General features: G+C 55.2%; 1 protein-coding gene across 1 annotated transcript; it reads left to right on the top strand.

Annotated features, from left to right (window-relative positions):
* Positions 1–1,680: 1,680 nt before the first annotated feature.
* Rtn4rl2 (reticulon 4 receptor like 2) lies at positions 1,681–19,580 on the top strand. Its single transcript, XM_090348742.1, has 3 exons — positions 1,681–2,043; positions 8,886–9,367; positions 18,175–19,580. Exons 1-3 carry the CDS (start codon positions 2,013–2,015, stop codon positions 18,970–18,972), a joined length of 1,311 nt encoding a protein of 436 aa, XP_090204868.1. The 5' UTR covers positions 1,681–2,012; the 3' UTR covers positions 18,973–19,580.
* Positions 19,581–20,156: the final 576 nt, after the last annotated feature.

Here is a 20,156-nt window from a genome sequence, read left to right as displayed (position 1 = left end):
GGAAGGAGGGAGAAGCCAGAGGAGAGAAAAGGAGAAAAGGGAGCAAGGGAAGGGGGGGAAGAAAGAAAGTGGAGAGGGTGGGAGAAAAAAAAGATGAGAGGGGAGGGGAGAGAGGATGAAGGAAAAAAGACAGAGAGGAGAGAGAACGAGAGAGCCCCCTCGGAGATGAGGAGAAAGGAGAGGAGAAAGGAAGAGACACCACAAAGGGACAGAGAGAAGACAGAAGCAGGTGCATGGAGGGCGGGACGGAAAAACGCAGACGTGGAGATCATGAAATATGAATAAGGGTGGGGGGAGAAATCCGAGACATCGAAGGCGCACGAGGGCAGAATGACAGATTACGGCAGGAGCGGAGAGTGGATGGGAACGAACGAGGCCAGCGTCTAGAAAGCGCCAAGTCCATGGCATGCGCTGCGTTGAACCCTGGCACACGCGGGCACGGAGGAGCTCGGGAGCCCGGCTGCGGGGCGCAGGCTTCCCTGGGCTTCGTCCCTCCGACGGCGCGCAGATCGCCTGCGCACCCGCCAGGCGCCTCCCTCCAGCGACTCTGACCCCGCCTGCGCCCCTCGGCGAGGGTCCTCCGGGCGGCTCTCCCTGGGGTCCCCCCGCTTGTCCTCCAGGGCCGGGTGTTAAGCCTTTTGGGGCTGGCTGGAGCCCCGTGTCGAATGGGTCTCCATTGCGGCCTTACCAAGGGGGCGCTGGTGTCAGCGACTGGCTGACATGATCAAAAAAAAAAAAAGGCCACTCGGGGTGCGACGAGCTCCCCCCAAACACCCCACATCAGAATCCACCCTTCTGTGAGAAGGAGCAGAAGTTTGAGCCAAACCTCCTCTCTCTCTTGGGGTCCTCTCTCCTGCCCTCGGTGGTGGGCTGGAGTTGGGGCCACTGCGCTAAATCCCATCCACGCGCGCACACTGGGGCACGCGTGCCCACATTAGCTCCGGCTTGCAAATGTTTCAAGGGAAACACGCACACACACACACACACACACACACACACACACACACACCCCGCACTCCACGCCTAATACCCTCTCCGCCCATTCCAAGCTGGTGCCTAATTGTGCCCAGCCTCCCGGGGGCACCCTCGCGGAACCCCCCACCTCACCCCCGCTTTCCTCCACCGGTAGGAAAGGTTTCGTATGGGCACGCAGAATTACACCTGCACAAACACCCGTGGGCGCGCGTGCGCTGGATCTCCGCTCACCCCAACTCTGGTGTTACGTGCCAGTCTTAGGATGGTGGTTGTGCCAGTCTTAGGGTCGTGCACTTGGCTGGAAAGGGGAGGGGGTTCCCGGGAACTGAAGGGGAAGCAGGATCTGGGGGCTCTCCTGAGGGAAGCGACAGCGGAAAGGACTCCGCGGGGGACCTTCAGTAACCCAGGAGACTGTCTCCCCTGGGAAGTTGAGAGGGGGCAATCACACTCGTGCCTGGGGTGCCCTGACACCTCCGCGCCCCACAACCCCAAGAAGGGATTTGTCTAGAAGGCCGTGGGACGCAGCCTTCCCGGCGCCCCCGGGGCTGGTAGGGCGCCGGGCGGGCGCAAGCTGACAAGCGCTCCCCCTCCTAGCGGCCAGCGAAGGGTTAAGTCGGCGGGCTGGGAAGCGAGGGCGGAGCCAGCGAGTGCGGGAAGTGGGGGGAGCGCTTCCTCGCCGTCCCCACTCTCCCTCGGCGAGCCGCCGGGGCGCACGGACCGACTGACCGACTCCCCGCGGGCAGCGCCGCGGCGGGGGGGCGCGGACGCCGGGCGTCCCGGGCCAGCGCGGGCCCTCCCCATCCCGCTGCGCCCCACCCCGTCCCGTCGGGGCCGATGGCTCCTCCCGAAGCGCGTAACCCTGGGGGCGCAGGGTAGAGTCCCTCGGCCAGGCTACGCCACCCCGGGGGACTCCCGGGCCCTCCCGGAGGCCCCCACGGAGTCCCCGCCGCCGTCCGTCCGTCCGTCCGGCGGGTTGAGGGAGCGAGTGGGAGCGCCCCCACCCCCGCCGCCCCTTCCCCGGCTCGCGCGGAGACAAGATGCTGCCCGGGCTCAGGCGCCTGCTGCAAGGTAGGAACCGGGGCCGGCAGGAGATCGGGAAGGGGGTGGAGCGGGGGGGGGGGAGTCCCGGAAAGTGGGGGGCAGGGCGCCCCTCTCCAGGGGTGCGAGGGTGGGGCAGCCGGGGGTGGGGCGGCGTGGGGCCGTGAGCGGGGCACCGAGGGGAGCAGGGGGCGGCGGGCCGGGCGGGGCGCGATGGAGAGCTAGGGTTCGGCTGTCCGGGCTCCGCGGCTGGGGGGAGAGCGAGCACTCGGGCCGGCTGGAGAAGCGCCGACTCAGCAATCCCGGTGCCCGGCGTCTCAGCACTTTGCCGTCACCTGGGAGGACAGTGGGTGTGGGTTAGAGGGGCTGTCTAGGAAGCGAGGGGTGGGGGCGCACGGAGGGGGGGAGAATCCTAATGCCTCTCCCTGGTAGGACAGCTGGAGGGACTGGAAAAAGAGGGTCGTGCCAAGCACGGATTGAGTGACAGACCTGGGGGGGGGGATGGGATCGGATGCGGAGGTTTGGGGGGGGGGTCCGTGGGAAAAGGGGCGCAAAGGAAAGAAACTCAAAGATGGGGCGAGCGTGAAGAGGGGGGGAGTGGAGAAGAGGAGGGCGGCGTGGGGGAGGGGCGGGGCCGGAATCAAGGTTAGACGGGAGCGTCCCGTGGGGAAGGCGACCCCGAGGGCGACCGGGGGAGGCGAAGGAAAGGAGGAAGAGACGCCCCAATCCGGTCCCAGGTGCCCAGACGACTTAACTGGAGACCTAGAAAGGAGAGAGATAACGGGAACCCGTGGGGAGGCGAAGGAGGGGCTGGAAACCAAGAATGGAAAAGGGGGCTGAGAGCGAGGATGAGAAATCGGAGACAGATGGACAGAGCTAGGGTAGCAGAAGCAGAAGGTGGCGGTGGGGAGGGGTTGGTAGGGTTAGAGGCGGGAGCTGTGTGTACATGGAAAAGCGGGGTCTGGGGATGGCTCCGGATACCGGTAGGTCAGAAGAAGAGAAGAAAGAGAAAGGGATGGGAGAGAGGGACCAAGGGTGGGGGGGAAGGGGGGCTGCCCACGGCTGAGACAAAGAGGTTCTGGTAACCACTTCCACGTGGGAAGATCTCCATTTCCAAAGCGCCTGCCTGTCACATCGCTCCGTGGCTCCGCTCGGGGCCTTGAGGGTAGTTGTGAAGGGAGTGGACGTGAGGACCTTGCAGGAGGGGTGGTGATTCTCCTAGGGTGGGCACCCTGGCTGCTTAGCGCTGCCATTTATATCTCCCAGCCCCGTCTCCTCGTCAGACGTCGTCGTCGTCGTCGTCGTCGTCGTACTTGGATCCTGCCGCCCCACAGTGGCTGCTTATTTTGGGGTGTTACATTCTGGTAGAGTGAGAAGCTGTTTGCAGCAGCCTTAAATCTTCAGTCCTCTGGGGGCCGGTAACACCGGTGCCTCTCCAGGTCCCCATGTCATTTACATCTCCGCCCTCTCCATCTTACTCTGCCACCCCCTAGGCCCCTAACCCCTCAACAGCTGCCCTGCGAGCTCTAAGCCCTTCCCTGAGGCCACCTAGGAGGTGTGAAGAACCTTAGGGTTCTTCCGGACTTTCTCTCCTTTCCTAGGCCCTGTCTACCCCTCACTGGAGCCGCCTGCGCCCCCTCGCCCGCTGGTCCCTGTCTGGTTACCTTGAGTGCTTCCTCCCCTGGGGCCTCTGTTGTCCAGCTACTGCAAGGGCTGATAGCCCAAAGTCCTTGCCTTATGGGCTCTCGGTGAATGGAACTCAGCCTTCTGGGATCAATATCATATTCTGACCTCCCTCCACTCTCCCCTGGTCAATTCCGGCCACATCTCTGGACACTGGTCATCTCTTTCCTCCCCCTCCCCCTCCTCCTCCTCCTCCTCCTCCTCCTCCTCCTCCTCCTCCTCCTCCTCCTCCTCCTCCTTTTCTTCTTCTTTGGTGCAAGTCCTGGGCTTTTTCACCCTACCACTTGAGCCACAACTCCATTTTGGGCTTTTTGCTGGTTAATTGGAGATAGGAGCCTCACAGACTTTTCTTCTTGGGCTGGATTTGAACCCCCAATCTTCAGATCTGAGCCTCCTAAGTAACTAGGAGTACAGACATGAGCCACCAGGGCCATGCTTGGGCTTCTCTTCTTCACTCACAAATGGGTCATACCTAGAACCACCACAGCCCAGGAAAGAGTCAGAGAAGGAAGCCTGGCTACCTTCCATGCAATAACCCTAAACAGTCACACAGCCAGCATTGTGATTGTAATTGTGTTACTGGCCTGGGGTGGATAGGAGACTGGTCTCCCAAGTGAAGGTCAGAGGGTCTCTTAGGACATGGGCTTGACACCTGTGCCACCTGATCTGGGTGGCACCTTGTACACTGCAGAAGCTGAGAATGCTCATCTCATGGCCAGAGCCTTTCTCCTTTATGCTGCCACTGAGTCTATGGAGCACCTGGGATGCTGAGGGCATTGTGCTAGATAAAGAACTTGACATGGGAAAGTATGCCTGGCAGATAGTAGCTGCTTGAGATCTGTCGCTTTCCTCCCTTCCCTGCCTTATGCTGAAACTTGGGGCTCACCTGCCGCTTTTGGAGGGCCCAGTGAGTGAGCAGAGGGAGCTGCCAGAAAGGGCTTCCCTCTCCACTCTGCCTGGAAAGCAATGGAGGGACGGAAGGAGTCTGAGAAAGACATTCAGAAAACTCACTCCTGCTGGCTGGCCCTCAGCCTTGTTCCCTGTGAGATGAGGGCTTCGCTGTAGATGGCCACAGAGGTCAGCATTCCTTTTCCAGAGCAGACACTCCGTGCATCATGTCCCCGTCCCTGCTGGGGATGCACTGAGCCAGGGCAGGAGTGGAGCTGAGCGCCTCATGGGGGGCTGGTGTGGGGAGGGGGAGGAGAGGAGATTACATAGGGCCTGAGAGGAAGCTGTAGCTGAGGTGGGGAGAGGAAGGAAAGGAAAAGGGCATCCCCCCTGGGTGGGAAGAGTGTGTATGGGGGATACCGATCAGGGAAAAAGAAAAAGGTGCTCTCCCAGCCCCCCAACCTCTCTTCTGCCTGAGTGCCCACTCCAACCCAGCCTGGGGGCACAGCAGGCCCTGAGCCCCCACCTCCCCTCCTCCTTGCCTCCAGTGAGAGCCGCAGCCTGAATTATGGATGAGGCTCCTTGGGTTACAGCTGCTTTGCCAGGCAGCGAGGGCCAGAAATGGCAACAGAGTCACTGTTACGCATCAGCTGTCATGGAGCCCCCTCCCCAGGTCAGGGTCCCCCCTCAAGGAGCTGGCAGGGAGTACCACAGAGGCTGGGGGAGCCAGGGGGATGGGGAGATGCTACGGAACAAGAGGAGAGGCTGGCTGGATGTGAACTAGTGCACATCCTTCTTGGATGATGGGGGGTGAGAGGGGACAGGAAGGGGACTTGCCTGCCACCACAGAGTGGGGCCTCAAGCTGGAGAAAACTCTGATGTCCCCAAAGGAGCCACCCCCCCCCAACTGCTTCCCTGTGTCTCTCCTGAAGGCTAGGAGCCCCTCCCAAACCTACCCCCAGGGGCCTGGCAGTGAGCACAGCTTGTGGATTAGAAGCAGAATGAAGACATCCAAGAAGGACTTGCATCCTTTAGTGTCAAATCCTTGGAGAGGCAGAGCTCAAAGGGTGATTGAGAGGAAGGGAGGTTCCCTGACTGGGCAGCAGGAGAGGTTTTTGTTTTTTTTTTTCATGGCCTTTACCATGTACTATTTTGCTGTGTGACCTTGGGTAAGTTTCTTCCCTCTCTGGGCCCTGATGGCCACCTCTGTCCACACCACAAATACTTGAATGAAATGAACCTGCAGAACTTTGGGCAGTTTTGAAATCTCCAATTCTCAGCCCAAACTTCAGCACTCAGGAAACCCATTTAGGGTTCCCCACCCCCACCCCACCCCACCCCCAGCTGCCATTATATGTCCACATCCCACTCTGCCCAGTTCAGATCAGGGGATGAGAGACATGATCTTCTACCCCTTCCCCAACCCCCTCCCGCATGCAGTTCTGAAAGAAAAAAGTCGGAGGAGAAAAGTAATCGTGAAACGCCGCCCGGGGGAGGGGGTGAGAAGGGCCGAGAAAAGCGGAGGTGGTGTGAACGAATAGAACAGCCGCGCTGTGTCACCCAGTATTACATCACACCCAGCCTACACACGTACGCACGGGGCCCAATGCACACACGCACGCACACGCGCACATGCACGCGCGCACACACACACACACACACACACACACACATGCAAGGGGTGGCCTGCTGCACACAGTTCACACACAACAGGCAGCACAATGCCTGCCAGGAAGAATCAAGCAGGGACCTTCACGGTGGAGCCTGGGGTGGCACAGGCAGTGCTGCGAAGCCAGGTATGGGGACATCCGGGATGCCAGCACCACTTGGTGTTTTGAGCACACACCTGGTTGCTCAATGCCTCCCGTAGTGAGGCCTGGTTCACACTGTCACCCCAGATCACACACACATTCACACACACACACACAGACACACACAGCAACCTCCTGAGTGTGAGACATCACACACAACACACACACCTGCAGGTCTGGCACCCATTGTCACCCACCCCTGGACAGTCCCCAGGGCCTCCAATCACATGGCTCCAAGAGCAAGGCCTCCCTTCCTCCATCTTCAGAAGCCTGGGCCATTGCTAGAGGCGGCAAGGGAGGGGTGGTCTCGTACCCATAGACAACACCTGCCTGGCCTTAGGGGTCTGGGCTCTCTGAGAAAACCCCAGTAACCTTCTATAATCCTGAGAGATGGTGGATGTCCACCTAGTTTCCACCCGAACTTTTAGAAGCTACAAAGAAAACTAAAGGCCCTCAACAGGGATGGAGGGTTGGCCCCCACTCCTCAGCTTACAGGTGTAGACATCTATGCTGTATGCTTTAGTCCTTCGTTCCTGGGGCCTCCCTGGGCCTGCTTCTCTATGTCATAAGTAAGATGGAACAGAGCATCCGTGACTCAGATCTGTCATCCTAGCTACTCTGGTGGCTGAGATATAATAAGGATTGTGGTTCAAAGCCAGCCCAGGCAGGAAAGGCTATGAGACTTTTAACTCTAATGAACCACCAAAAAGTGAGAAATGGAACTGTGGCTCAAATGGTGTAAAAGCTAAGGGACTATGCCCAGGCCCTGAGTTCCAGTCCCAGTACTGGTGCGCGCGCGCGCACGCGCACGCACACACACACACACACACACACACACACACACACACACACACAAACAGGAAAAGGAAGAGGAGGAAAAGGCAAAAGAGAAGGAACCATATCTGATGTTTACAAATTACTTTGGGGGGGGGGCAGAGGGAGGGCCACCAACAAGGTGGCTTTGAATAAGGAGAGTCTGGCCACACGCAAGGAAAATCGCAAGCAACCCCAGGAATCCTGACTTGTTGGAGTCTTGGCAGCCACATCCTCTCTTCAGCGCCCCAGCTGTCCCCTTGCCTGGGCGGCCCACTGCCAGCCCTCACTCCCCATACTCCAAGACTGGATCTTGAGCCCTTAGAGCCCTTTGAGCCCTTTTCTCAGAGGCCTCAGATTCACAAGTCCCAAGTTAGTTCCACTCATTCCTGAGTGGGTTGGTTCTGCTTCCCTGGGGACATTTGGTGGTGTCTGGAGACATTTTGGTTGTCACAAGTGGGGGCAGGGTGCTGCTGCAGGGACCCACTGGAAAGCCAGCAGATTCCTGCAGAGGACTTCCCCACCTCTCCCCCACCCACCGTCAACATGCAGCCTGGAAACACTCACTGTCAGGCTTTTGACATTGATCTCTAGACAAGGTCAAACTTGCAACAGTACCAACAGGAGTGACAGAATAGTCACTGGCAAACACCCATAAAAACAATCACCCAACTAGGACCCCTTTGTACATCACCCTTATAATAACAATCATTTTTTAAAAATATCACAGTGTTTTCCATACCATCCTCTGGGTCATTGTTATGGTTATTGTTGCCGCTTGTTGGTTTTTTTCCTAATGTACTTTTTTTTTTGCCAGTCCTGGGGCTTGAACTCAGAGCCTGAGCACTGTCTTTTCTCAAGGCTAGCGCTCTGCCACTTGAACCACCGAGCCACTTCTGGCATTTTTCTGAGTATGTGGTACGGAGGAATTGAATCCATGGCTTGCTACATGCATGCTCATCGGTATTCTACCTCTAGGCCATACTCACAGCCTTCAATACACTTCAAAAAGGAAAGTTAGGGCTGGAAATGTGGCCTAGTGGTAGAGTAACTGTCTAGCATGCCTGAAACCCTGGGTTCGATTCCTCAGTACCACATACTCAGAAAAAGCCAGAAGTGGTGCTGTGGTTCAAGTGGCAGTGTGCTAGCCTTGAGCAAAAAGTGTCCAAGGACAGTGCCCAGACCCTGAGTTCAAGCCCCAGAACTAGTAAATAAAAAAAAAATTTAAAAAGGAAATTTGCATTGAATACCAGCAGCTCATAGTTGTAATCCTAACTACTCAGGAGGCTAAGATCAGGTAATCATAATGTGAAGCCACTCCAGGCAGGAAAGTCCATGAGTCCATGAGACTCTGACCTCCAGTGAACCAGCAAAAAGCCAGGAATGGATGTGTGGTTCAAGTGATCGAGCACCAACAACTTTAAATGAGGAAACCAGGCAAAGCCCTGGGTACTGGCATGGAGAGAGAGAGAGAGGAGTTGCAAACCTCCAAGCCACCTGGAGAACAATGAGGTGACGAAAGCTAACAAGACTCAGGCTGCATTCCCTGTGTGTGCCCCTGGTATCTTGGCACCAGGACTCTAGGCCCTAGCAGGTGGGCAGCAGGCCCTGGTGGCACATTGGTGCCTCACAGTCCACCCAGTGGCACCTGCAGCCTTGGCTATCCTCTCCCGACAGGTCCTGCCTCGGCTTGCCTGCTGCTGCTGCTCCTGGCACTGCGCCCCTCGGCCCCCAGCTGCCCCATGCTCTGCACCTGCTACTCATCTCCCCCCACCGTGAGCTGCCAGGCGAATAACTTCTCCTCCGTGCCGCTGTCCTTGCCACCCAGCACTCAGCGACTCTTCTTACAGAACAACCTCATCCGCACACTACGGCCGGGCACCTTCGGACCCAACCTGCTCACTCTGTGGCTCTTCTCCAACAACCTCTCCACCATCTACCCCGGCACTTTCCGACACCTGCAGGCCCTGGAGGAGCTGGACCTTGGTGACAACAGGCATCTACGCTCCCTGGAGCCGGACACCTTCCAGGGCCTGGATCGGCTACAATCCCTACACCTATACCGCTGCCAGCTCAGCAGCCTTCCTGGCAACATCTTCCGAGGCCTGGTCAGCCTGCAGTACCTCTACCTCCAGGAGAACAGCCTGCTCCACCTTCAGGTGAGCGGATCCACCCCATCCTTCCCCGGCCTCTCTGGTCCCCTCTCTCTACTGCCCCCTAAGCTTATGTACCCCCCCCACTTTCCTCTTCAGCATTTCCATAGCTATTCCCCTGTCCCTTTTCTTTTTGCCCATCCTGAGACGTGAACTCTGGGACTGGGCACTGTCCTTGTACTTCATGCTCAAGGCTAAAGCTCTACCACGTGAGCCACAGCGCACCACTTCTGGTGTTTGCTGAGTAGTTTATTGGAGATGAGAGTCTCCAGGACTTTCCTACCTGAGACAGCTCTGAACCACTATCCTCAGATCTCAGCCTTCTGAGTAACTAGGATTACAGGCATGAGCCACTACGCCCAGCATTTCTGTTCTTTTTCTTAAGTCTGTCCCTCTCACATTTTCTAGGCTTCACTTGTCCATCCCAGTTTGGGTCTCTTCCTCTCTCCCTCTCTTCCTCCCCTCCCTCCCCCACCCCACCATCAATCCTTTCCTATCCTCTGTCTGTCTGTCCCTCTTAAACTAAAACCCCATCTGCCTGTCTGTCCTTTCCTATCCTCATCTCTCTTTCCTCAAACCCCCATCTGCCTCTGTCTATCCTTTGCTATCTCTCTCTGCCTAACTTGCCTCCCCCATCTGTCTCCCTCTGCCTCTTCTGTCTGTCTCTCTTCACACACCCACTCTGCACACTCCCCCATGTCTGCCTCGTGTGTATGTGTGTGTGTGTGTGTGTGTGTGTCTTTTTGTGATCTCTTCTCTGCCTTCCACAGACTCCTCCTTTCCCTAGCACCCCAGACCAGTGGCCTTTACAGATGGTCTCCCCATCCAACTTCCCCATCTTACAACTTCACAGGGCAAACAGGGCAAGAAGGCTCTCCTTGAACCTTCCACCCTCTCCAGGCCCCTGGGTAATGAGACAAGAGAAGACACTGCCCTTTCTAGATTCCAGTTCGCTGATTCTGTCAGCTCAGTTCATGGAAAAAGAAAAAGAGAGATAGGAGGGGCAAACCATTGTTACATAGCTGGAAAATGGATTTCTTAGGAAAAGAAAAAGAATGAATAACAATAGTTATTTATTATTCTTATTGTTATTGATCTAGTTATTGGCTATCATTGTTGTTATACTGACTATCTGACAGTCAAAGCCTTCCATTCCATTTCCCCAGGAAACCATAACACACCCTGAAAACCTCCCAAGGAGAAAATCTCTCTTGCTGCACAGCCACCAGCTGTGGAGGGGATGGAGGTGATTCCTTCTCCCTCATCCCATGGCAACCTCTTCCTCTTCCTCTCCTCCTCCTCCACCTCCTCCTCCTCCTCTTCATCTGGGGATGGTACCTAATGGAACCAACCTACTAGCTAGAAAACCTGGTCTGGTTTGATGATGAATCTGCTAAGAACCAAAGTGATCACTTAACACACTTCTTGAGCTTAGTTGGGAGTCTAGCAGCAGATAAGACACTCCACAGTGTCCTCTCTTTCTTTTCTTTCTCTCTCTCTCTCTCTCTCTCTCTCTCTGTCTCTCTCTCTCTCTTTCTTTCTTTCTGCCAGTCCTAGGCTTGAGCTCAGGGCCTGAGCACTGTCCTTGGACTTTCTCAAGGCTAGCACTCTACCATTTGAGCCACAGCACCACTTGCGGTTTTTTTCTATGTATGTGGTACCAAGGAATCAAACCCGGGTGTTCGTGCATGCTAGGCAAGCACTCTACCACTAGGCCAAACTCCCACCCCTGACTGAGTTCTTATTTATTGGTGCTAGTCCTGAGGCTTGAACTCAAGACTTTGTACTCTTGCTAGGCTTTTTCACTCAAGGCTGGTACTCTAACATTTGAACCCTACCTCCACATCAGGCTTCTTCTTTTCTTTTTTCCTGCTGGTTCATTGAAGATAAGAGTCTCACAGACTATTCAAAGCCTGGGCTGGCTTTGAACTTGGATCCTGACATCTCAACTTTCTGAGTAGCTAGGATTACAGGCATGAGCCCCTGGCACCCTGACTGGCTTGAAACTGAAATCTAGTGGAGAAGGAAAGGCAGGGAAATGCCTAGGGTGCTGGAAAAATATGTCACACGTTCTCATTGCTTGAAAAATGTCAGCAATCACTGCAGCTAGTAGCAAGCACCTCATGAGGATGCACTGAGTTGGGCACTATGCAAAGCATATCCAGGTACCCGCCCCATTATCGCCAAGTGGGAGTGCCATTTTATGTAACCCAGGCCTCAGTTTCCTCATCTGTAAAATGGGAAATCATTGGGGTTTTATAAGCCTTTGATGCATGAATAATTTGTGAAGCACTTAGAATAGTGCTTGGCATACGATACCCATTGTATAAATGATGGTTAAAATACTATCTGAAAGACAAAAGGAAGCGAGACTTATTTAACATTGGTCTCCAGTGCAGTGCCCCAACTTGAACCTCATCCTGGAGAATTGGGTCAAGTTCAATGATTATATGGAGGCCGTGGGAGGGTTCCAGAAGGCACCTTCCCTTTCTTTCTAAACTGGCTTGGGACCATAGAGTCACCAAAGCACAGTCAGCTCTTCATCTCACTCCTTGCTGAGAAGTTCCCTTTGGGGAATCCCGAAGTCCTGAACTATTGGGCTGTGTGACTGGTCTTACCAAAAGGCTGGTGGCTGGGACAGATAGGGCTGGCAGGGACGCAGGACTAGAAAGGCCTGAGGGCCACACAGTTGGGGGGAGGGGTGGCATGGGCTGGCTCTGGACCTGCATGGTCCGATGATCACACTTCATGGTGGTACACCGCCCCCCCACACACACACCCCACACACACACCCCACACACACCCCACCAAAGCACAGTAGTTTGAGCTGGTTTCTGACAGCCCCGTCTTTGTAATCTACCAGATTTAGATTTACAGGGTGGTTCCTTTATGGCTTCAGACACATTTCTGTCTCCGTCTCCATGTCCTCACTTCTAAGTTGGCCATCGTGGCAGTATTTACTAACAGTTCTCTGCAAGATGGAAATGTATTTCACACAAGGCCACAAGCCAAGATGGCAGGGGGGGATTGGTGGGGGGTGGGCACTGTCACTGTGGTTATAGGTTGAGTTTCTACTTATTTGGAATCCTGGGGATCAGAAGTGTTTCAAATTTCAGAATATATATATATATTATATATATATATATAAATGAGATTTTTTTGGAGTGCGACCCCCCCCAAGTGTAAGTACAAAATTCACTCATGTTTTCACATACACCTATACACATAGCCTATAGGTAATTCTATATGTTTTAAAAAGTTTCCTGGTGTGAAATTCTTCACTGTGACATCATGCTCTTACTGGAAAAGATTCAGATTTGAAAGGCACTAGTGGCTCACACCTGCAATCTTGGATGTTCAGAAGGCTGAGATCTGAGGATCACAGTTTGTGGCCAGCCTCACCAGGAAAGTCCATAAGACTCTTATCTCCAGTTAATCATCAGTAAGCCAGAAGTGAAGCTGTGGCTCAAGTGGTAGAATGCCATTCTTAAGCAGAAAAAATCAAAATGGATGGTACCCAGAGATCTTGGGCCTGAGTTCGAGACCCAGTATGGGCACCAAAAAAAAAAATCAGATTTTGGAGCATTTTTTGTTTTGTTTTGCTTTGCTTCGCTTTGCTTTTGTCAGCTTGAACTCAAAGTCTTGAACTTGCCAGTCAGGTGCTCTCCACTTGAACAATGCCCCATAGCCCTGATTTCAGATTTCCTGATTAGGGATGTTCAATCTGTATCTTTATGCTGATACTGATACTCGTATGCGAATTATTACTATTCCTGAGATCCTGGTTTAATTTTAGGCAGCTTGCTTCTCCTCTCTGAACCTGTTTCTTTTTTTATACATGGGGAGTAATAAAAACTAACGCCTTCCACAAAGAGCGGCTGGATGGAGGGCCAGGGAGGGAGGGAGGGAGGAAGAGAAGGATGATGTGAGTGAGTGAGTGGACTGCATGGAGTTCAGTGCTAAATAAATCATGTTCTCATGACCTGGTTATCCATCTACTACTCATGGGCCTACGAATGATAATCTGATCTGGAGTCAGCAAAGGTCCAAGCTGAAGGGGCCACCAGTGGCCATCAGGCAGGGACTTCCGAAAAGGGAAACAAAAACTTGTCTGTATACCCCTGGCATGGGTGGCCCAGAGCATCATGGGAAGGAAGCATCTTCACACCTGGGCCCTTTATAGAGGAGGAAAGAGACAGCTTCCGCCTGTGAACTGCCTGGCGGAACTAGGCTGGGAGATGCCACAGGCAGGTGAAGAAACGTGGGCTGCGGTGAGATCCACAGGGTGTGTACGTGTGACCCAAGATGGCACTAGGCCTGCCCTGCCAGGCTTCACAAGGTGAGGGCAGGAAGAAATGGACAGGGCATGAAGCAGAGGTATTCACGAGCTGTGTGTGCCGAGGTAGAGGCACAGCGCCAGGCAAGTTCATTCACTCACAGATACTTACTGAGCACCTAACTTCATGCCAGACAGTGTGCAGGGTGCCAGGGATTCTGGGAGGGGGGTGGTGTTGAAGGAAGCAGTATTCTGGTCTGTGGAGCCGATTTCCTGCTGGAGGGGAGCCAGGTGGTAAAGAGGCTCATTCTTGTTTTTAGTTATCACAGTGGTCTGTGGAATGGCGTTATGCTCAAGCAGATGGGAGTGTGAATCCTAGCCTCACCTCCCATTTGCTGTGTGGCTTTGGGAAAGTACCTTGATGACTCTGAGCCCCCACAGACTCATCTGTGAGATGGAGATTATGCCCCTAGGGTCGGATGCCTAAAGGAGGTGCTGCTTACCAAGGGCTCCGTCCACTGTGTGCAGCGGAGTCGGGTCTGCAGTGACAGCTGCTGTCGTTTAATATCTGGCCACAAAGTCACCAGCTTTTTAGTAAGGGTCATTGGTCTGTTGGCTCCACAGCTCAGCTGCTCACAGCCCCATCTCTGGAGTCTACATCTACATGAGCTGTTGGGCTCCAGGCAAAGCTCTCTGGGTCTTCCTCCCTCTCCTAGTCTTGGAAATGGCGAGGGAGGCTGATGAGTAACTGGGCAGCACAGGGCTTGGTACATGGTGAGAGCCCTAAGTAAGTCATTAGCCTGATGCTGATGGTAGTGACAGCACCACCAGCCGGTGGACCGGCGAACCCCATGAGCGGGGGATGCCTGGGACAGGGTACACCGCCAAATAGCTTTCCTGAATGAGTAGTGAGCTACATTCTAGGGCTCTCAGACTCATAAATAGCAGATGCTGGGCGGGGGGGGGGGCCTTAAAGATCAATTACTCGGGGTTACTTGTCTCCCGGATGAAAACACAGAGGCCCAGACAGGTGCCTGGAGCTACCCAAGGTCATACAGCCTGGCAGCTGATTTGATGAGTGCCAGGGCCAGGAGCTGGAAGGTTGGAAAGAGCACAAGGCAAGGTTGAGAATGGGATGCTGTCCGGGGAAGGGCAGTGGGGATGGGAGGCGGGGAGGGATGGCTGTATTAAGATTCCAAATGGATGCAGAAAGCTGTGAACCAGCCAGGCGGGAGGCGAGGGAGATGCGGTTTTTGAAATGGAAGAGGATGGCTTTAGCAGCCCACTCCATCCAGAGGGAGGGGCCCAGAGAGAGCAGCGATGGGGGAGGGCCGGGGCTGTGAAAGTCAAGAGTTTATTAATGCACAGAGAGGAAGGACCGGATTTGAGAGCTGCAGGGAGGAAGTGGCAGTGGGATCTGGCAACAGCTTGGATGGTTGGGGGCGGGGAAGGGGACAGGCAGGGAGGACAGACCCCAAGGCTGAGACTCTGGGAGGGGTAGAATGGCACTTTTAGCAGAGAAACGGAGAGGTTAGAATTTAAGAAAAAATTTAGGGTTCAGAGAGACCCGAGTCTGCAGGCAGTGTGGTGACCCTCCTCCAATGATCCTCTGAACATGCACTCTAATATGTCTTACTCTTATTGACAATCCATTTTTTTTTAAAAAGGAACCCTAAGTAGGTGTATGAGTAGAAGGATGAGTCCATTCTTGGTGAGGCTGGAAGGAGGATATGGACAGTACCAGGTCAAGATGTGCCAGGCTGAGTCTAAGGAGGTGCCTGGCTGGACAGGGGTAAAAGGAAGCAGGAAGACTTGAGCTGGGGTTGGGGTGGTGGTGGCACTGGGGGTGGAGAATGCTGGTGTCAGAGGCAGGGAGAAGGTTGAGGGGGATGGATCTCAATGTGGCCATGAGGAGGGCTCTTGGCAGGCTCAGTTCCTGTAGCTGAGAGGGCGGAAGGCAGATGGGAGGGGGCGAGAACACGCAGGAGCACAGGAAGGTGGAGGCTGTGGGCGTGGGCTGGGAGTCAAGCCCTCCCCCCACCTGAGGCCTCCAGCCAGCTCATGGGTGTCCTGGGGAGGCAGGAGTGAAGGTTAACCACCTCAGGGAGCCTAGCAGGAACGCTGGCCTGAGTGGAAAGCCTGCGTGGGTCTCTGAGAACCACCCATCCCGGGACCTGCTGACAGCAGTGATGTGCGAAGGGCAGGCCCTCCAGGCAGTGCAGTCAGGCCACTGCTCCTCTGGCAAGCCCTTCCTCTCTCAGGACCTGGCTGTACTGTCCTGGAAAAAGTGGGTTGGGCTAGTGAATCCCAAAGGACTAGCTGCCAAGTCAGCTGGTTGTCAGATTTCCCTGATGCCCAGGTTAGAAAGGAGAGGCCACCTCCACCTTCCCCACCCCCACTGCAGGTCACACCCATACGTGTTAATGTAGAAGCATAATTCCAAGGTCTTCCCAGGCTCACATGACTCCCCACCGCCGGCAGGTGAGAAAGTTTCTCTTAAGGGACAGCAGACATCTCAGCTGCTTCTGAATTTGTCCCTGGTGGAGCCCATGCCTGACCCAGCCCAGTAGCTCCCCAAGGGAACTCCTCCTTTCTTGGGGAGGGGATGGAGATGAGATGGATTCTAACTGAGCCTCTGAGGTCATGATACCCACTGCTACCGATGGTTGGCTGTGTTCTGTCATGCATGTCGCCTCTATAGCACTACTGTACCTAATCCTCTGAGTGTTAGGCCCTTTTTTTCTCCCTGCTGCACATATTAAGGAAACTGAGATTCAATATGGTTAAATAACTTGCCTAGAAGTGGTGGAGGGGATGCAAGCTGGATTCTGAGCCCCTGAGCCTGTGAGCTTTGAATCAAATCTCCAGATTATGCTCATGAACTTCATGTGAACTGTCTTCTTCAATCTTCAGTCCAGGCCCCCGAGGTAGCTACACTCACCTCCAGATGAGAACACAGGCTTGGATAGTGTACTGATTTGGCCAAGTTAACAAGAACAGCTAACTTATCCAATGTCTCCCACCCAGGGACTTTCTTTCAAACACCCCAATACAAGGTTCTTTATTTGATCACTGTGTCTTACAGATTAGGAAACTCACAGAAACATGGTGACTTATCCGAGTGACACAGTCACTTAAGTCAGAATCTGAAATCAGAAAGTCTCCATGCTTCTCCAGTCCAGATTCACTTTCCTGTCAGTATCATCACCACCACCATATGTAATTAGTTGTACCAAGGGGTTTAATTCAGCATGTCAGTTTATGAGTACAATGCATCATGTGTGTGCGTGAGTGTGTGCTGGTCTTAGGGCTTGAACTCAGGGCCTCAGTATTGCCCCTGAACCTTTTGCTCAAGGACAGTACTCTACCACTGGAACTACAGCACTACTTCTCCATTTATGGCTTTTTTTTTAGGGAGGGATACTTGATTGGAGAGATGAGTCTTATAGACTTTCCTGTCCCAGCTGGCTTTGAACCTCAATCCTCAGATCTCAACTTCTTGAGTAGCTAGGATTACAGATGTGAGCCACCAACACCATAGCTAGATAATGCTTCTCCAGCAATGTCACCTTCCATTGTTCTCCTGGTGTCTCCCAACTCCACCCATCTCCTCACATTACCTAATTCCATGTTCACATGCCTACACTGAATACTCCAGCTGCATTCACTCATCTCCTCTCTCCATTTGCCTGCACAACTGCCCCCTCACATACACCTTTCCTACTGGCGGACAAACCAAGTTCTGGCTTCCTGGTATTCATTTTATTATAGTGTAAGTTAGGAGTTATACCACCGGATCTTCCCATGTGTACACCACTCTTTGGTTCATACGTTTGTGTGTATCTGTGCATACAACCGTGTGTATCTTCTCATCTAAGAAAACAGGTTTTCAAAGTGTGCCCCCCCCCACCCCCCCCCCCCCCCCCCCCCCCCGCCCGACCAACCCAAGCCCCATCACCTGGTAACTTGGAAGAAAGTGGTGCAGATTCTCAGGCTGCTTCCCCAGACCTGTCAGCTTAGAACCGCCCCTTCACGCCCCCCCCCCCCCCAGGATGACAGGATTTTTTTGTTTTGTGAAGAGGCCGTTTGTCCTGGGGCTTGAACTCAGGGCCTAGGCGCAGTCCCTGAGCTCTCTGGCTCAAAGTTTAATGTCCTACCACGCAGAACCACAGCGCTGCTTCCAGTTTTCTGGTGGTTTTAATGGAGATAAGAGTTTCACGGACTTCTCTGCCCAGGCTGGCTTCGAACCAGGATGCTCAGCTCTCAGCCTTCTGAGTGGCTAGGATCACAGGCCGGGGTTGGGTTCAGGGTTCTTCACGAACCAGTTTGCTCCTTTCCTTCTTGTTTCCACAGCAAAGAGATTAGACAGGAGGCAGGACTGGAATTCAAGGCTCTGGAGTCCCATCCCGCCCCTCGCCGTCCCCACCCCTCCCTCCAACCCGCACCAGGCGTGGGGACCCCCCCTGCACCCCCGTCCCCCTCTCCACCGTGCTCAGCACCCCTGTCTTCTGCTTCCCCCCACCCCCACCCCACCCAGGATGACCTGTTCGTGGACCTGGCCAACCTGAGCCACCTCTTCCTCCACGGGAACCGCCTGCGGCTGCTCACGGAGCACGTGTTCCGCGGCCTGGGCAGCCTGGACCGGCTGCTGCTGCACGGGAACCGGCTGCAGGGCGTGCACCGCGCGGCCTTCCGCGGCCTCAGCCGCCTCACCATCCTCTACCTGTTCAACAACAGCCTGGCCTCGCTGCCCGGCGAGGCGCTGGCCGACCTCCCCAGCCTGGAGTTCCTGCGGCTCAACGCCAACCCCTGGGCCTGCGACTGCCGCGCGCGGCCGCTCTGGGCCTGGTTCCAGCGCGCGCGCGTGTCCAGCTCCGACGTGACCTGCGCCGCCCCGCCCGAGCGCCGGGGCCGCGACCTGCGCGCGCTCCGAGAGGCCGACTTCCAGGCCTGCCCGCCCGCCACGCCCACCCGGCCCGGCGGCCGCGCGCGCGGCGGCGGCGGCAACGGCTCGTCCAACCACCTGTACGGCGTGGGCGGGGCCGAGGCGGGGGGCGGGGCCGGGGGCGGGGCCGAGCCCGGCGCGCCCCCCGCCCACCCGTCCACGCTCTACCGCGACCTGCCCGCCCCGGAGGACGCCCGGGGCCATCAGGGCGGGGACGCGCCCACCGAGGACGACTACTGGGGGGGCTACGAGGGCGAGGACCGACGCGGGGAACAGACGTGCCCCGGGAACGCGTGCCAGGCGCCTGCGGACTCACGCGGCCCGGTGCTCCTGGCGGGGCTCCGCGCCCCTCTGCTCTGCCTCTTGCTCCTGGCGCCCTATCACCTCTGACTCGTGGCGACTCCGGAGGCCTCGGTTCCAGTCCTCCCACCACCACGTCCACCGCCGCCACCCCCCCACCCCGTTCCCGCGGAGCCGCCGCTCGGCCCTCCGCCCCCGGGCCTGCCGCCTCCCTTTTTTTATTTGTGCCCCTCCCCCTTGACATCCCCCTCCCCCGTTCTGGGGGACCAGGCTGCTTCCCCCTGGCCTTCCTGGGGCTTTCCGATTTAAGGCAGTCCCGAGAGGGTGCCATGGCGGGCTGGCTCTCCTCACCCTCATTCTAGCCATTAATTAACTCTTCTTCCTCACCCCAAGCTCTAGGGGGGTGGGGACCCCAGGCAGCCACTCACCCCCCACCCCCCAGGACCCACAGTGGACTCAAAGGGGCTTTTATCTGCAGAGCATCTCCCACCAGCAGAGCCTTCGGAAGCTCCCCCTCCTCCCGAGGGGAGCCCCCCTCCACCCACCCACCCGGGACCCTTCAGGAAGGATGCTTCTAGCCCAGGGCCGGGTTCCTGTGGGTCTTGCTTCTCCTGGTCCTCTCTGCCTCCGGACACTGGACGAATGGGCTTTTTTTTTTTGGTTGTTGTTGTTGGGTTTGTTTGGGTGTTGTTTTGGGTTTTTTTTGGTTTGTTTGTTTGTTTGTTTGTTTGTTTCTCCTAAGTCTACTCGGGACATTTTTTTAGGGTGCCTGGAGAGAGAGCGAGAAAGAGCTTTCCTCTCCACCATGGACCCTGTGTGGTGATGATCACAAGAAGTTGTTTGGGGAAAAAAAATTTATTAAAAAAATTCTATTATTTTATCTCCTGTTTAAAACTACATCGAGATATAGATATACATATATATATATATGTTTGGACATATATATATATATATGAGATAAATGAGGGCTTAATATGGAAAGGATTTCAGGAGTTGGAGAGTTAGGGAAAGAAAAGAACTATGTCAGACCATGGAAGAGCCTCTGCTGGCTGCAACTGGTTCTAGGAACTTATACCATCACCAGAAGCCAAGAGCCCCGTGAAGATTTGGGGTGACCCTTCTGTCTCAGAGAGGTAAAGTCACACAGGCAAGGGTGTTTGCTTATGGCACCTCATCTCATTTGTCCAAGAAAGCAGCCACAGCCTGGGATGTCAGAGAGCTGAGGAAGTGAGCCTGGAGGATGGGGAGGAGAGGGACAGACGTGCGCCTTGCAG

The sequence above is a fragment of the Megascapheus bottae genome, chromosome 16 (genome assembly GCF_031878675.1).
Source record: "Megascapheus bottae isolate mThoBot1 chromosome 16, mThoBot2.hap1, whole genome shotgun sequence".
Lineage (NCBI taxonomy): Eukaryota > Metazoa > Chordata > Mammalia > Rodentia > Geomyidae > Megascapheus > Megascapheus bottae.
This window is presented reverse-complemented; position numbering and strand designations above follow the sequence as displayed.